Here is a 12,611-nt window from a genome sequence, read left to right on the forward strand (position 1 = left end):
CAAGATGCTGATTGGATGTTGGAGTCTTGCTGCTTAACAAGTTTGAATTTGCCCCATTCAGTGGTAAGATAATTGTTGCAGTTGGAAGGTATATTCCAGAATGTAATATAATGCAATGTAATGTGATAACATATATAGTTGAATATGCATAATACATTTTGTTTTGAATGGAAGAATAATTATCTTATTTATTCACTTTTCGAATTTATTTATTCATTACACAATTTTAATTAGTTGAATTCACGTTAGATTTAATTAGTTTTTATTCGAATACACAATTATTCAAAACACGACTTTAATCGAAATTATTCCAAATGCGATTTTATTCTAAGTAGCATAATGCCAAACAAAATGTGCGCGACACGAAAATAAAACATAAACAAAATCCAAAACAATTAGACATTAAAAACCATTACATTCATTCTTCCTCGTCACACAAGTTAATCGGGTTGCCCGCTACAGTCCCTGGGGCACCTTGTTTTGGTTGAGGAACAAAATAGCATGTCCTCCATCTCCTCCTCAACCTGGAGTGATTGTACACCGGCACCTTCAAACCCTTTTTTTTTTTCGGAACCATCACAAACAATTTTGTGTCATGTCATAAGCGATTTTTATTTGTTCTTCTCATCACCCTCAACGTTACCCCTAATTCTGATTTGAGACATATCTACATTAAAAAAAAATGGCGATCAAAACCTAACTAAACAACAATGCCATAAAATCGTAAAATCAAAAACTAAACCTAAACCTAAACTATCATCAAAACCTACACCTAAATCTAAACAATTCTAACAATTCTACAACGATTCATCAAAACCTAAACCTAACAATTCAATAAAAGTTCTCTAACAATTCTAACCAAAACTATCCTAACATATCATAAAATCAATAAAACCTATATAATCGAAATTTAACAAAAAAAAAAAAAAAATTCGATCCCAAAACAACAATGCAATATGATTCAAAAAAACTTATTTATTTTTGTGATTGAAACTGACTTGGAAGGACCTAAAAATACGTTCAAACCTCAAAATGAAGTGAAATCTAAAACACAGAAAGTAACTGTGACTGGTGAACTGTGAAAGACAAACCAAAGAGACCTATCTATCTAGTTCTAACTTCTAAGTACAAAGATAGATATGATAAACCCCTTCACTCAAAAACCCTCTTTCTCTTTCCGCACTCAAAAACTCTCTCTTTCTCTCTCTAAAATCTTCCATCTTCAATGGCTCTCTTCCATTCCTACACTCTTCCACATCACAAAATATCAACTCTTTCACCCTTTTCAACCTTCTCTTCAAAACCTCTCTCTGTTTCTCCCTCTTCTTCTGCTTTTTCTTTTTCAACATATCAACATCCTTATCCTCTCACCATATCCACCGACTTCAACAATAGAAAGTTGCTTTGCAAACCACCTAAAGGACAACATATTAAAGAAGACTATCTTGTGGTATGTCATTTCTAATAGCTTTGTTTTTTTAATACTAAATTTGGGTCTGTGTTCTTTTTTTCTCTTGTGAATTCTATGTTATAAAAATTTCAAATTTTGCAGAAAAAATTGTCAGCTGAAGAAATTCAAGAGCTGGTGAAGGGAGATAGAAATGTTCCTCTTATTATTGATTTCTACGCGACTTGGTGTGGTCCATGCATCTTAATGGCTCAAGAACTTGAAATGGTATGAGGTTTAATTGATGTTAGATTCCGAAAATGCTTAACCATTGCTCCTGTCATATGTTTTTTTAAGATGACCATTTTAGTTTTTAATAGTTTTCTAGATTGTTAAAAGGGTTAGTAATCATTCACCAAAAATTAGATTAAAGTATTCAACTCCTTAGAATATTTAGGCCCGGTTTGGATAAACAGATTAATTTAGCGCATATCGCATAAGCGTTTATCATATAATTGTTTATATGCTACTTATCAAACAAAATATCATCATAAAATAAAGTAAATTGTTTTTATATAAGCTGTTTTCATTAGCTGTCCTAGAGAGCTTGTGAAAATAAGCTGAAAATGGCTTTATGAACATGTCACTGTTTTCATAATCTCTCCCGAACAGTGTTACAAACAATTGCTTATCCCAGTCAATAAACTCAAATAAGCCAGTTCAAACTTAAAGATTTTCCTAGAAGTAAAACAGACTAGTAGAGTTTAACTTGCCTAGAAGTAGATTCAATTTGAATTGATTATTGGCATAAACTAACAATTAATTGTAATAATTGAACTCCAATAGATGGTATAACTATAATGACATGCTTTATATTTCATATTTTCATTTGTGTTATATTTTAGATTTGTCGTGTGAAACTACTAATTTCATTAAAATTGTCCACTGTGGTATGAATTTGAAATTTTATTCATTTGCCTGGACCTCAAAGTTTAAAAGTATCTATCTGTTGGAAAGTCTGTTTGGTTGATCAATGACAAACATATGTTGTATCTATTGCAAGAGCATTGTTCTCATGTCAAAATCTTGCATTACTCAGGTTGAGTATTCATGATGTTTATCAATCTTTATGCAGAAGATAACATGGTCAGCTAGGTCTTGTATTCTAAACTATATTTAGGTTATTCTTTGTACACGAGCTTGAAAATGTGAGGAGAGTGAAAGGTTTTCATACTCTTTTATTGATATGAAGTGAATCATGTTGTTTTTAATTAATAGGGGGAGGCACTTAGGCCATGTAAACTGTTCCTTCGTAGATTCGAACACAGTCCCTTGCTATTACAATTTACAAGGCTAGACAGTCACCATTGGATTGAGCTTAACTCAATTCTACAAAACTGGTTTGAAAGATGACAGATGCCTCCCACTTATATACTCATTTTCATTTCCTATCTCATCTAATGCAAGACTCGTACCTCCCCATCACGCTTAGGACTAGACATTTGAAGCGTAACATGACTGCGAGTGGCCCATCAGATCTTGGATAGACTCTGAAGGCATCATATAATGTGGATTAGGCCTAACTAAACCCTACAAATCCGACTTTTAAGGTGACCGATGTCTCCCACTTATATACATATTTCCAGACCTTATATCGTCCAATGTGAGTCTCTTAACAGATTCCATCATCATCAGCCTCTTAGTGGGAAAAGGATGAAGCCAATCTTGGATAAATGCATTGTTACTTAATTTAGTGGGAAAAGGCTTTGGTTGTTATTGTTTGAATGTATTGATGTTGAGTTTGACTCACATTCATGATAAGTAGGCAGGCGCTTGACCGCAGCATAGGGGTAAACTTGTAATATGGAATGTAGCATTTAATCACAACTTTGTACTTTGTAACCTTAAGCAATGCATAATAGAAAACAACAACGGCCACTTTGTTTTTTGTAGTCGTAGGCTCAATTGACCAAACTCTGTGATCAACTGTTTCTGTCTTTCGTGCATTTATTTATCTGTCTACTTTAGAGTCGGGTTTGCTGTTCTAGCAATTGTTAAAATAGAGTTGGGATTCTGGTTTCCTGCAAATGCAACAAAATGAGCTTAATTCTGGAACTTGTGGAATATTCTTTGAACAGGCTAATGCATATGTTTTTAGATTGTGAATTTGTGATGACTCAATCAATGTTCCATTAGTCCTAGTTGGTTTTGTTGTGAGTTTTAATTGCAATGCTGCAAATTCACACTACACAGTTGTAATTGTTTTACAATTTATGCATCATTTTGTTATGGAACTTTAACAGCTGCAGTTATGAAACTTTTTGCTAACTCATCGTTTTGTTCCCTGCATACTATTTTCCATGAATTTGACTACGACGCTTTTGTAATTGCAATTTTGGTCCCTAAATTTTTATAATTTTTTACACTTTTGGGGACTAAAAGTGCCAAAAATCCTCAAAATTGAGCGACCAAAACTGTAAAAAAAAAAAAAAAAATGTGTGCATTGTGTAGGGACCAAATTCGTGAAAAATAAATCGGAGTATCAAAGTCGTGAATTTGAGAAAACGAGAGACAAAAATTGTATTTAAGCCGTCATTCTAAATAACACTAGAAAGAAATGACTACAACTTCGCAACCAGTTTACAATCAAAGTAATTTTACTTTTACATATGTTCTACTGAAATGTTAAAGCCATAACTTGTATAATAGTTATTATCCTTTGTTGAATATTTTTTTTTTTACTTCCATCAAGGGACAAACTGCATTATAATAATCATGTTAGTTCTATAACTCTTTGATTTACTTTTCCTCAGAACTACCAATTATTTCCATACTGATTATTTTTACTCCAACAAACTTACATATTTTATGTTAATTTCTTAAACTTTTGAGGATAGCTTATTTCTATTGATAGTATGGTTGTTAATTTGAGGGTATTTGCTCCAATGTTGGTAAATAAAGAGTAGTTGATTTGAAATCTCAGTAGTAACCTTCAATAAATTTGTGCAGCTTGCAGTCGAGTATGAGAACAATGCGATTATTGTTAAAGTTGATACAGATGATGAGTATGAATTTGCACGCGACATGCAGGTAATCAGCTTGTTTTGTTTTTTATGCATTACAAATATAAATAATACTCTGTAGAGATCCATCAAAAATCATGTAAAATTGTTATTCCAATGACTTGTGAACTTGCATGATTATCCCAAAAAAAATTGAGGAAATAAGAAACATATCATCTAAGCAAGTTTCATCAATGAAGCACTGACACAAACATCGGACATGACACTGACACGTATACAACAGTAATAATGTGAGAAAAGAAAAGTCATTGAATATTGTTGGAAATTCCGCTTTCATTGCAATCCTCCGCTAGCCGCCCAATTGCGACATTTGTGTTGCCTTCATTGCATCCTCCAATACGTTCATTGTGTTGGGTGTGAAGGGATGTCTTTAGTCCCACATTGTCTAGATATATGTCCTGGGTAATGTTTATCAAGTTTGAGCAGCCCTCATTGTGGTCCCATGCTTCAGGCTCATAGGGCCTGAGCATGATGGGGTATGTTGGAAACTCTGCCTTCATTGTGGTCTTCCCTTAGCCACCTAATTGTTGATGTGCTTCCCGCATTGTCCACGTTTCTGGCTCATAGCGCCCAAGTATGTATTGTGTTGGAAATTTCACCTTTATTGTGGTCCTCACCTTACAAGTCAGTTTTGTAAGGTTAAGTTAGGCACAACCCAAATTCAAAGATGGTATTGATCTATCCTAGATTTGTTGATCGGTTTCCCCATCATCCACTTCAAGCATGATAGGGTGTGTTGAAAATTCTGTCTTCATTGTAGTCCTCCTCTAGCCACCTAGTTGCGGCATTTGTGTTGCCTTCATTGAAAATTCTGAATTTGTACCGCATAGATTTCCATCTTAATCATGTTTATACGTTTATTACACACATAATTGGAATTTGAGTTAAAATTTAGCTGTTGAAACATCTACAACACGTAAACTCTTGATGTATTTCAGGTAAGAGGGTTACCTACCCTATTGTTTATTAGTCCTGATCCAAAAAAAGATGCTATTAGAACTGAAGGGCTTATACCAATACAGATGATGAGAGATATCATTGACAAAGAAATGTAAAACAGTTGAGGGTACTCATCACCTGACATAATTGGAGTTTTTAGATCCTACAAGATGCTGTTTGGTATAATTGTAGCCTATTTTGGGACAGAATTGAAGTGCCAACCAATTCATATGAATTTGGCTTTTCAAGTTCAAATATGTATGATTAATTATGTAATGTTTGAGGTCGACATATGTTGTAGGGTATCACATGTGATGTTCAATAGAAAGACATTGTGACATTATTGTAAGTGTATTCAATTCATCCAATATAAAATTTGTTATTTGAAAATGACCATCTTTGTCTAAGATGTGAGTTTAGTTTAGATGTTTTGTCGAAAGGTCCATGTTAGATGGTGATATTGTTCATCTCAGCAAAACGATAAGGGTTTGACTTTATAACATGATTCAAATTTTATCGGAAATAGTTATAGATTGGATATTATTGTCTTTTTTTTGGTAGATAGACAAAATCGCAAAGCCTTCGTAAACTCACACACACAAAGTGGAGGTGTTGGGATTCGAACCTCAGTCATGACGTCTAGTCTGACAATTTCGACATTTTTGTCAGTTGAACTAGGTCAAAACATATAAATTCTAATTTCGGCATTTTAAGATGGTAACAAAACATATAAATTTTAATTTATATTTTATTTAAGTTTATCTTATATTGATCCATTGTATCACTCTAGATGTTCCATAAGTTAGATTTATGTGTGGCCTAAAATACTAATTTCAATGTACATAAAACCTCTTATCATGTCACCTTTCAATTAGGTATTAGGGGTGCAATTGAAAATGAGAAAGTATGGTTCTAACATCCTAGGAAAATAAAATAATAGAAAAACAAGAGACATGATAAATGTTTCCCCCTAAAAGGAAACTAACATGTAATTTCTTTTCAAGTATTATTCACTAGTTGTCGGATTTGAAACATACATTAAAAGGAAACTTCATTGTAACATAGGTATGGGGAGGGTCAAGTAGTCCCCACTATCAAAAAATGTATTCTATTTAAAGATGGCGAGTTAATTAGTGTTTTTTTTTTATAGATAGACGAAATGGCAAAGCTATTATAAACTCACACACATAAGTGGAGGTACCGGGATTCGAACCCCGATCATGATATCCGACCTAACAATTTCGACATTTTGCCAAGTTTTAATTTAACTATTTGAAAGCATATTTTGTATATATTAGCTAAGTTTGACAAAAATTGCCACAAAACAAAGTTTGACAAAACAAAGTTATTTAGGTTTTCATCAATTAATTACAAATAAATTTTAGAAAGCCATGTTACACCTTTAATTGAGATTAACGTCATAATCTATTATTTTTTGAAAGAGTTTTAAAGGTGAAAAACTCACAAGCACAAGTGTCAGAAAAGTAGAGAATTATGGATTCAAACATTTCATCATATCAAATATCTCTTACTACTAATTGAATTGAACTTACATGACAATCTCCTAACTATTTAGCTAGACGTTCATTAACAAGATTAGGTAAATAAACATAATTGTTTTTGTTTTCTTTAACAAGTAAAGTGATGCATGATTGCACATCTAAGTATTTTTAGGCAAACTTATGGTTATGGATATAAGCAATCGCATAAAGTATAAAGCACCTTTAAATTTTGCATCTTACCAAATACATGTATCTAGCTTCACTCTTCCCATTTTCTCTCCCACCCTTTATTTTTGTTGAATTTTATTATGACAACTTCAATTATTCTTCTATATTTTGTATTCACACTCGAACAAAATTAAGTAGTTTCTTGTAGAAAATAACATTAATTAATTAATTTCAACGATTCAATTAAGTCTTTCTTTATGTATTTTTCATCTTTAATTTGTAGTTAGACAAGTCTTGATTTTGACACTAATCCGTTGAGTCAATTATGGTGATTAGACAAATTCCATGTACATTCCAAGATCATTACCTTTTTACTGTGATCATTCTATGATTTGAACATCTAATACTACGAAATAAGTTTCATCTTTCACAACCAAAAAAACTAATCACCACCTAAAAAAAATCGTCTTTAATTACAATTTAATCATGTTATTTTTTTTGTGTTTTTCCTCAAAATTAAAAATTGTTTTCCGTATTTGATCACATATTTAACGTCTATTTCATTTTACTTAACATTTATCTCTTCACACTAGATTTTTTGTCTTGTAACCTAAAATTATTATATTCCCCTGATTATGACTAAAATCTAAATTAAGTTGGGTGCACTCATTTAAAACTTTCTTGAATTTTGTTTCTTATTCACAGGTCTTTAACTTGAAAAAATCAATTTATATGGTACTCTTTGACTACACTGTTTTTCTTTTCTAAGTCATGTACATATTTGAACCCTGATTTGTCTAGCTTCTACTTTATTTATGATAAGAACATAAATGTACCATTCTTCAAATGAAGGTGTCCACTATTATAATAGATTTATCTGTAAGTATATTTAATATGGACCATAATGCACCAAAATCTACCATAAGAATGAGCAAGAGAGTAATACAAGGTAAAGTTTTAGTATGACTTCAAAAGTTTAGTCTAGCTAAAAATGTGGTATGGTTTATGGTTCAGACTTATGGGAAAAGTAGGTAGTAATTTAATTTGTCTCGTGTATATTATTATTTTTTGTCAAGGATTTTTTTAAATCTTAAGGCAATAGGTCCCACACGTAAGAGGAGCAATCACATAAGTAAGATAAATATCACACTCTTATTCAAAATTTTAAAGTTGTCTCATGTATTTTCTAATTGATGGTTAAATCCTTTGAGATGCCTACAAAGTACTTGAACTTGTGATTAGAGGTGTCAAATGGGTCGGCCCGGCTCGAGCACGAGAGGCCCGACTATGGAAATGGGCCAGCCCGGCCGGCTCATTTATGATTGGGCTGTGAATTCTAGAGCCCGGCCCGGGTGGGCCATGGGCCAGCCTGGCCTGGCCCGTTTATGATTTATTTTTAAAATTTATTCACTTTTTTCTTATGTATTAGTTTCTCAGCATTATTTTTTTGCTAAAATATGATTGGATGGACATAAAAATATAAATAATTTTCACATTAACATTGAATAATAATTAAACTCTAAATTATTCTTTCAATTAAATCAAATTAATAATTTATAAACTTTAAAATTTTAAAACTGTAAGCTAAATTCATCCATATTTATTAAGTTTATCTATTTAAAAAAAAATATTTGTTAATAAATTTTAAATTAGTTGATATTTTTTAAAAAAATATGTTGTTTTTTAACAAAAATAAAATGAAATATGGGCTAATGGGCCAGCCCAACCCAACTTTTGTATGGCCCAAATGAGCATGGGCTGAAAAGTCCGAGTGTATTTTTTGGTTAGTTTTTTAGGCCCGAACTGTCCAAAAATATGGGCCAATGGGCCAGCCCATTTTTGACAGCTCTACTTATAATGTAAGGGTTTTTTTTTGAGAGATTATAATGTAAGGGTTGAAGTATCTCGTATCCTCCCATCAATATATTCTGCTTATAAAATAAAGTTTAGTCTAAGAAATACATCATATAAGTGCAAATATATATTTTTTTAGGAAAAGTGCAAATATATTTAGGAGGTGATTTAAAACCGTATGTGTAGTCTCTATGAGCTTAGCTTGATTGATATGGATATTGCATAATTTATATAGGGGTTGGGGTTCGAATCCTGGACACTTCCCATCTTCATATTTTTTTTTTTTGGTAGAATCCCATCTTCATATTTAATTGTGTGAGTTCGAACCACTGAGGGACAATCCAAAAGTATCATATATTATAAGGGACAAATCCAAAAATATCATATTTTACGGAAATAAATTGTGTATTTGAATACTCAAATCGCATCTGCAGTACATATATGGACCTCACATGTTTTTCATTAAATAGAATAAAGTGTAGTTTAAACTTCCATTACAAGTATAATTTAAATAGTACATCCTCCGGTCATTAATATAAGAAAAAATTTATTTTCTAGATTCATTCAATTAATGATATATTCAGTCTTAATTATAGGCTATATATATCATTTATTAACTGAACTTAAGAAGTTGATTTTTGCTTATATTAGTAACAATGGTGTATTTCTCAATAATATTATACTGCATTGGCAGCCGGTCGGCAGTTGCAGCAATACTAATACTACCAAAAAATTAGTCAAAAATTAATTTAAATTAATTCTGAAGTACTAGTAAACGTTTAATCCAAAATCACAATTTAAAAAAAATAATATAATACTAATAAATTATACTACTAATCTTCTAAACCGCAATAATACAATGAATCTTGCCTTTCTGTTTTTCTTTCTTTTTCCTTATACATTTTCCTTGCATAATAATATCAACAACGTAACAAAAAAAAAATAATCAAAATTAAATATAGAAAATAAAAAATAAAGATTGAATAAATTCAGAATTCCATCATAACATTCTAGTAGTTTAAAATGTATCATAGATTTAGTGATCAACCGATTATATTACACATGTCTATAAGACGAGTTAAAATGCAAGCCAATGTTGAGAGCTGATTAATGTCTAACAATATAAAACATACCAATTGATCGGTTACATGAAACTACCTCAGGTAACATAACCACATTTAATTAAGGAAAATTATAACAAATGCTCTAAGATCATCTCCAATAAGAGAGTTTTGAACATTTAAGATCTGATATCTATTAGGTACTTCTATTGAGGTGAATTTTTTTCAAGGTCTTATAAGACATGGGGTCTTATTTAAGACCTCCAACTTTAAGCGGAGACAACACGCTTTTAATATTAAAAAATTGAAATGTAGTGATATAAAGTTATTGATAGTTGATTAGTAGGTCTCATTTAAGAATTTTGTGTGAGATCTGGGTTAGAGAGATTGAGTACTTATTAGATACTACTATTAAAAAATTATAAATGTGTGATGTGTATGCGTGGGACCCATTTAAGAACTTAAAAATGGATGTCTCCATTGTGGATGCTCTAACGGTATTGTTTAAACATCTAAAAGTAGCAACTTTTACATTGGAAATCGTACGGTTATAACTTCAATAAATGTTTGACTTATATTTTTAAAGCATAATTTCTTTTTACGGATTACTTAAACAATATCTTTATGACACTTTGTTAACAAAACCCTTTAATTAATTGCTAAAAATGTTATACTCGATATTGTTTATTGTTACTCCCTCCGTTTCAAAATACATATCCATTTCATAGTTTAAGGATACATGTTGTCTATTTTACCCTTGTCTACCAATTAATTGGATTCTAGATTTTCTCCACAATAATTATTTTCCACTAATAAATGTTGACCCAATTTTAAGTAGATTTACTCATGCACTCTCCCAAGAAATTATTTTCCCATGACTACTGCACTCTAATCCATCGTAACTAACTACTCCTAATTAATTGGACTCTCTAATTTGTTTATAAAAATTGAGTTTTATAATTAAAACTACCGAAAAAATTGATAACCGAAGCATGATAAGAGAAGTTGAAAAAAATTGTATTGGCATGCTATTTTCAATACATAACCACAACAAAAACAATGTGATTTACTAGATGAACCATATGTATTGGTATTGCCAGTATGTATTGGTATTGAAGGATGATTGAATTTAATTAATTTTGGTATTGGTATTGGGAGTAATTATGAGATGGGGTAAATAAATGTAAAATGGAGGAAATCAAAGACAAGGGTATAATAGGAACTTTTGTGTCAAACTAGCTTGTCCTTGGTTACTGCAATTTCTCCAAAATGGACATGTATTTTGAAACGGATGGAGTAGTACATATTGATGCAAGTTTGGATATTCAACACTTTCATAGTGTTGTCGACTGAGATTATAAACATGCGCACAGAATATTAGAAAGAAATCAAAACAACACTTTGAGAAGAGTTTATTTTAATGTCTCCGTTGGGAAAAATTCAATTTCCACATTGGTTAGATAAGAAGCTTGATAAGAATTTATAAAAATGATAGATTGTTCACTTTATGAATTGATTTATACTCTCTCCATCCCAAATTGTATGACGTTTTGGGCATTTCACGCATATTAAAAAATGTAATTAATATTGTGTGGGAAAGAGATATTATGAGTTGTTTTACAAAATTGTCCTTAATAAATGATATGAGAAAAATAAATGAAGGAATTGAAAGAAGAGAGAGTAATAAATAAGTTAAGGATATAATAGGAAAAATAACATTAATGTTTCATTGGTATTGTAAATCAACATATAATTTGAGACAAATATTTTTTCTAAAGTGACGTACAATTTGGGACGTATGGAGTAAAAAGAGACCCTAAGGTTGAGTAAGACCTCTAATTTCAACGTCTCAAGCCAACACCATGAGACGAACCAAAGTGGGTTAAAGGATAAATTATTAGAAAAGGAAAGAAAGGGTATTAGTTTAAACTTCCATTACAAGTATACTTTAAATAGTAGTATTTCTCAGCAATATTGGATTAGCAGCCGGTCGGCAGTTGCAGGAATACTTAAACCAGAAACTTAGTCAAAAATTATTTTAAATCAATTCTCAAAAAGTAGTAAACGTATAATAAAGAATCCTAAACCACAATTACAAAAGAATAATATAATACTAATCTTACATTAATTAATTAATACCACTAATCTTCTAAGCCGCAATGATACAATGAATCTTTCCCTTTCTACTATTTTCCTTTTACAATTTTCTTTCATAACAATAATAATATCAACAACGTAACAAAACAAAAAAAATCATTAAAATTAAAATCAAATCAGAAACCGATCGGAACATTCAAGAAACTGAAAATGTATCCCAGATCCAACGATTTCACCGTTTCGAATTCGCGATTCCTGAAGAAGAAGAATAAACGACGACGTTTTTAACATTCTCCGAAGGTGAGAAAGCGAGAACAACAAGCGCCGCCATGATTCCGACGGGGAAGAAAAGAAGAGCCAACGGCGGTGGAGGTAGCGGCGGAAGCATCAAAGGAAGAACAACCATAGACGCTGCAAGTGCGATCAGAATCAAAACGGAACCTAAGCTGAAACAACGAACCATACTCTTTTGATTTCTCGTTTCACCGTCGTTTCTCTGACGATCATGTTCCGCCGGCGG

The 12,611-nt window shown here is 31.6% G+C and overlaps 1 protein-coding gene across 1 annotated transcript; it reads left to right on the forward strand.

Annotated features, from left to right (window-relative positions):
* The first annotated feature begins 1,109 nt into the window (after positions 1-1,109).
* Positions 1,110-5,833, forward strand: LOC25482839 (thioredoxin-like protein CITRX, chloroplastic). The gene is made up of 4 exons (XM_024780298.2): positions 1,110-1,450; positions 1,553-1,675; positions 4,397-4,477; positions 5,409-5,833. Exons 1-4 carry the CDS (start codon positions 1,226-1,228, stop codon positions 5,523-5,525), a joined length of 546 nt encoding a protein of 181 aa, XP_024636066.2. The 5' UTR covers positions 1,110-1,225; the 3' UTR covers positions 5,526-5,833.
* Positions 5,834-12,611: the final 6,778 nt, after the last annotated feature.

The sequence above is a fragment of the Medicago truncatula genome, chromosome 1 (assembly GCF_003473485.1).
Source record: "Medicago truncatula cultivar Jemalong A17 chromosome 1, MtrunA17r5.0-ANR, whole genome shotgun sequence".
Classification (NCBI taxonomy): Eukaryota; Viridiplantae; Streptophyta; class Magnoliopsida; order Fabales; family Fabaceae; genus Medicago; species Medicago truncatula.